Source organism: Dromiciops gliroides, chromosome 4 (genome assembly GCF_019393635.1).
Source record: "Dromiciops gliroides isolate mDroGli1 chromosome 4, mDroGli1.pri, whole genome shotgun sequence".
Taxonomy (NCBI): Eukaryota; Metazoa; Chordata; class Mammalia; order Microbiotheria; family Microbiotheriidae; genus Dromiciops; species Dromiciops gliroides.
In genome coordinates this window covers 487,526,364-487,531,548 of record NC_057864.1, presented here as the reverse complement: position 1 = coordinate 487,531,548, position 5,185 = coordinate 487,526,364, and the positions used below count along the sequence as shown (strand labels likewise).

Below are 5,185 nucleotides of genomic sequence, written 5' to 3'. Positions count from 1 at the left end.
GAAGCCTCATCACTTCACCCTCATGCCCGCTCCCCATTTTGGATGGAAAAGCTGCTGGCACCACTCCACCAAGCCCTGAATGCCCATTGGCTGCTGAGTCCTGGGGGTCGGTCAGTGTAGACACTCTGGACACTCCTCCCCACATCTCCTAAGCAGTGTCCCAAAGGGGGATTTCCCTATTGACTTGGTTGTGTTGCCCTTTCAAGTGAGTGGCTTGAGGGTCACTTAAAAGCGTTAAGTTTAGTTTTCAGGTGGCATTTATGCATTAAAATTGGACCTTGGTCATCCATATTTGGTGTGTTGTGGGTGACCTCTATGAAAACATAAATTGACCTACCAGCCTTTGAGGGAAATTCTGGGACTCTCCCGTCAGCCAGTGTGGAAATGGGCCTGTGGTCACTTGACCTGGGCTGTTCTGCAGAAGTGAAGGGCAGGCCAGGTGTGAATACTGTGGCTGACCTCTCTGCCGCTGGTCCCAGGCTCCTTTGCACCCACACCATGAGCAACAATGCGGAAGAGGTCGGGGCCACCGCTGTCTGACAGTGGTTGGTCTTGGCCAGCCGGACATTGGCCTTTCTCGCAGGTGGAGTTTTCTCTCGAGCATTAAGTAGCCATTTTGACCCTGCTGTGACGGATGGCAAACAATCAGAATTAAGCTGCGGAAAGAACCTGGCAGCACCAGGGAGGGCACATGAACCCATTTACTCCAGAGGGTTTTGTCACTAAGTATCTCTGGTTTCCCATTGAGACTCAGGGTTTGAATGGAAGGCAGGAATGGCAAGAGAGAGGCCGGCCTCACAGCAGGACAACGTCCTGTCCAAGCAGAGGAGGGGGCTGGGGAGGCCAGAAAATGCCATTCTACCAACTTGTTCCTTGGAGGGGGTGGATGAGAGTAGGAAGTGTGAGCCAGTGGTTTGGCATCTAGACCTGGGATTTCATCATTGGGGACCCCCATCCACCAGGGCCTGTGAGCCTTGAGAGTGTGGCCCAGGGGTCAGTCCCCTCCACTTGCTGGGCTGTAGCCTGTCTGTCTTGTCTTTGGCATCACAGTTTGTCCCTTAGAGAATCAGACAAAGTGAGCTCGTGGGTCTCAGTAATTTGTAGGTAATAAAAGATGATCTCCCCCCAGCTAGTACCATTGGGCAGTAGGTTGGAGCAGATGACCCAGTTCTAGGATTCTCTGATTTTAAAGAAAGTCAGTCCTCAATACTTGAGTAAAATCCATAATCCATTTGGGGAAATGGCTGAGCCTCATGGTTATAGTGGGTTGTGCCCACCCAGTCTTAGAGAGCCAGAATCTAGGGCCAGGAAGAGGCCCAGAAAGCCGGGCCTTGTTCATGGACACCCCGGCAGTGCAGGGACAAGGTGGGACACATACACCCCTTCGGGAGCAATATCAGCAGCTTTCCTCAGAATGCCTCTGGTGACCCCGTGTGCCAGGCCTGGCAGGCCTCGGAGACTGCACAGGAAGGGGGCTGGGAGATGGTTAGGGTGAAATGTCACATCTACACTCGCTTCTGCTGAGTGTCCTTGGGCAAGTCACTGTTCTGCAGGCCCCGGTTTCCTCATGGACAAAATGAGAGGCTTTCCCTTCATTTAGAGAGTGACTTGCAGTTCCGTACCTGAGATCCATAACAAGCTACCTCCACAGGGTCTCGGGGTGTGGGGGTCAAGGGCAGCTGATAAGTCCTGCCCCGGCTGGAGCTGCCCTGGAAGGTCTTCAGCCCCCAGGAACTTGTCTTGGTCGCTATGACTCATGAATCGTGTCTGTCAGATTTTAATCGCTTCCTAGCAACATCTACACTGGCCAAGTGAGGAGAGGGGGGCAGCTTCTGGGAGGCTCCTCATCTTGAAAGTTCCCAAAGCAGACAGCAGATGGCAGCAGGTGTTAGGCAGGTCCCCAAAATCACATTCTGTCCAGCTCCATCCTTGTGTGGACAGAGGGGCGGTTGGAGTCTTGGAATCCAAGAACAGCACCTATGTTTGCCGAGGAAGAGGGGTGGGGTAGCGATCGTGCTGAGGGTAGGGGACACACCAGGAGAGACCCTGTGCCTCTTCCCCCACCCCCTGCTGAGAGTGCCCCAGCTCTGGGGCTAGGCTCAGGGGGGTTTGCCCAGGAGGTTGCCGGGAGGGGAGCAGGACGGTGACACAAGGTAGTGGGCGGCAGAGCCAGGATTCGAGGTCACTCCCTCTCCTGCACCAGCTGGGGACTGTCTCCAGCATAGCCCAAGCTTAACTGGCATCTGCAGCGGTCAGTGGCAGAGCTGCACCCCGACAGGGGAGGTGTGCGCGGCCAGGCCCCAGGCCTCATGACCAGAAGGGCAGAGATTCAGCAGGCATCCGTCATTGAGCCCCTGGCGGCCCCGGTCCCCTCAGGTGGGGAAGGGGGATGGAGAGCACTCAGCATCAACACGTCACCCCTCCATAAACTCCAGTGGCTCCCTATCACCTCGAGGAACAAACATCAGACTGCCTTCTGAGCCCCTCCCACCACGCCAGCCCTCTTGCACCTCGGTCCCCGACACTGATCCAGTGACCGGGGCCTCCGGGCTGTCCTCCGCCCCGGGAAGCTCTTCTCTGACGTGCCTTAAGTGTCCATTAGAGTCAGGCTTCTTACAGACAGCCTGCCGTCTGCCGGTTATCTCCTCCTTATCCTGTATAGACTTGTTTGTACACACGTCTGACTGGAAGTTCCTTGGGGGCAGGGGCTCTTTTGCCTTCTTGTGTCCCCAGCACTTAGCACAGCAGGCGCTTCCTAGCGGCTTCTCGCCTGGCTGATGGGCCAGGTGTGAAGGGCTTTGAACGCCGGAGTTTACGTTGTACACTCACACTGGAGGGCAGAAGAGAGGTTAGGGCTGGAGTCTTGGGTCGTGTAGGTAGCTCAGCCTGGATGCCCCAGGAGACCTGGAGCCTGGCAGCCTCCGTCTGACCAATGAGCAGCCAATCAGTAAACCAATCATCATTTATCAAATCCCTGCCACGTGCCGGGGAGACGGCCCAAATGCCCTAAGTGGGTGGGGAGGAAGGGGCGGCCGGCCCCCGACGCGGGCAGATACGGAACAGAATCTATACAGCTAGTTGGGGGGGGGGGGGTGAGTGAGCTGCTGGGGGCTTCGGGTAGTTGGGGGCACCTCCGCCTGAAGGGGGCACAGGGAGGGGAAGAGGAAGGGCAGAGTCCGCTCCTGCGGGCCAGGTGCCGGCCTCGCCCCTTTCCCCTCGCCCCGGGCCAGGATCGCCGCCCCAAAGCTGTCCCCGCAGGGGATGACCGCTTTGCCCAGGCTTGCCCCGCCCGCTGCCCGCCCCGTCCAGCCCCTCCCTTCTCCCGCCCCTCCCACTCCCATCCCGGGCTATTTTGGGAAACTCAGGTTCCTCTTTAAACTTAGACACGCCCCTGAAAACTGTGTGTCCCCTCCTCCAGCCCAGCTCCAGGGGACCCGGGGGTCCTGCAGCAGCTGGAGCAGCGGCCGTTGCCCACCGGGGCCCAGGTGGCTTGCACGCCCACCCCTTGCCCTACTCCGTCCTCCCGCCCCGCCGGGCCCCCCGCCGGGCCCCCCTCCAGGCCTGCCTGGGGCTGCTCCCGGTGGAGCCCTCCAGCCCCGTGCTGGTGGTTGGCTCGCGGGGCTGTCAGGCTCCCCTCCTGCCCCTTCTCCCGCTGCCTTCAGTCGCTTCCCCCTCCCTCTGCCCCGCCCTCTCTCTCCTCCCCACCCCCTTCCCTCCTTCCATCCTCCTCCCTCCTGCGGACCGGCGGGCGGCCGCTGCTGCTGCTGCTGCTTGCTGAGGAGGAGGCTGAGGAGGCTGCCCGAGGTTGGGGGAGAGCCAAGCTCTGTCACCCCAGTCATGCCTCTGCCGCGGACGCCCCTGGGTCGGCCTCTGGTCGGCTTCGTCTGCTTGGTCCTGGGTAAGTGTGAGCCACAGCCACAGCCACCACAGCTGCTGCTGCTGCGGTAGTCCCAGGGCTCTGGGAGGGGCTGGCTGCTGGGGGCGGGGAGTGGGGAGGGCAGAGAGTGCTGGGCACGGAGTCTGAAACCCGAGGGAGTTTGACTTTCCCACTACCTAGCTGCGTGACCCTGGCTAAGTCACTACCCCACCAGACCCGCAGTTTTCTGGTCTAAGTGTCTGTGTACGAGGAGGAGCAGATGAGAATTCTGGGGTTTGCTGTTAGGGGATGGGGGCGGGGGGAGGGGGGAAAGGTGAGGAAAGCGCCTTGGAAACCAGAAGAGCTTCCCATTTTCCAAATGGGAGTTTGCCCTCCTTCCCTCCTTCAGCAGCCTGGACCCCCCTGAACTAAGCCGAGGAACCGCAAATGTTAGGCTGGATCTGCCTGCCCCCGCCCCTCCCTTATCCCCCCTCTCCCTAGTGGTTCCACCTGAGTCTAATTCTCTTGCCTGGGGGTGGGGGTGGGGAGGACCTTCCCCTGGCTCCTTTTTTTCAGGGCTTCACCCTCCCCGAGAATTCTGGTGCCAAGATTGCCAACTCCCAGGCTTGGGTAGATCTTGGATTCAAAGGCACGCCCCCGCTTCAGTTCAGCTTGGGGGGGGGGAAGCTATTTCTTAAGCTGGAGGAGAGAAAGCCCCCCCCCCCTCCAGCTTACAAAGGGCTTGAGCCAGGTCTGACGGAAACAGCTGCACCCAGATGTGACACGGAAAGCCCTGCCCAGGCGGGCTCCAACCTACCTTTCCCGGGGCTTTGCCCGTCGCCTCCTTCATGCCTTCTACACATTTGGCCCAACTGACCTACTTAGAGCTCCCAGCGAAGCATGGGCTCCCACCCCAGGGTCCGGAGATTTCAGGAGGTCCATGAACTTGGATGGGGGGGTGGGTGACATCTTTACTTTCACTCATTTCTAATTTAAAGCAATTGTTTCCTTTGATTGGGATTCTGAACTGGAGCCCCAGGCTTCCCCCGCCCCCTACACCTTGCAGAGAGGTCCAGGACGTGGTCAGGGCAGAAATACTTTTGCTTAACTCTCCATGGTTGTAACAGAGGCTCTGTTCTTCTTGTTTTCTGGGGTGGGAGAGAAGATGAGATGGAAAGAGGCCAAATCTAGGATGGGGGGAAATTAATGGCAAAACAAAACCCAAAGGTCCAGGACACAACACCCCCCCACACTCCCCCCCCCCTGCCTAAATGCCCCCATCCTATTGATCTGCCTCTCCATTCGCATATAACCCAAACAACCACCCAT

General features: G+C 58.7%; 1 protein-coding gene across 1 annotated transcript in view; it reads left to right on the top strand.

Annotated features, from left to right (window-relative positions):
- Positions 1-3,401: 3,401 nt before the first annotated feature.
- Positions 3,402-5,185, top strand: part of RAMP1 (receptor activity modifying protein 1) — an 86,121-nt gene continuing 84,337 nt past the window's right edge. Inside the window, exon 1 of the mRNA XM_044003995.1 lies at positions 3,402-3,898. Within this exon, the coding sequence (XP_043859930.1) occupies positions 3,838-3,898 (61 nt within the window). The 5' untranslated portion in view covers positions 3,402-3,837. The remainder of the gene's footprint in view (positions 3,899-5,185) is intronic.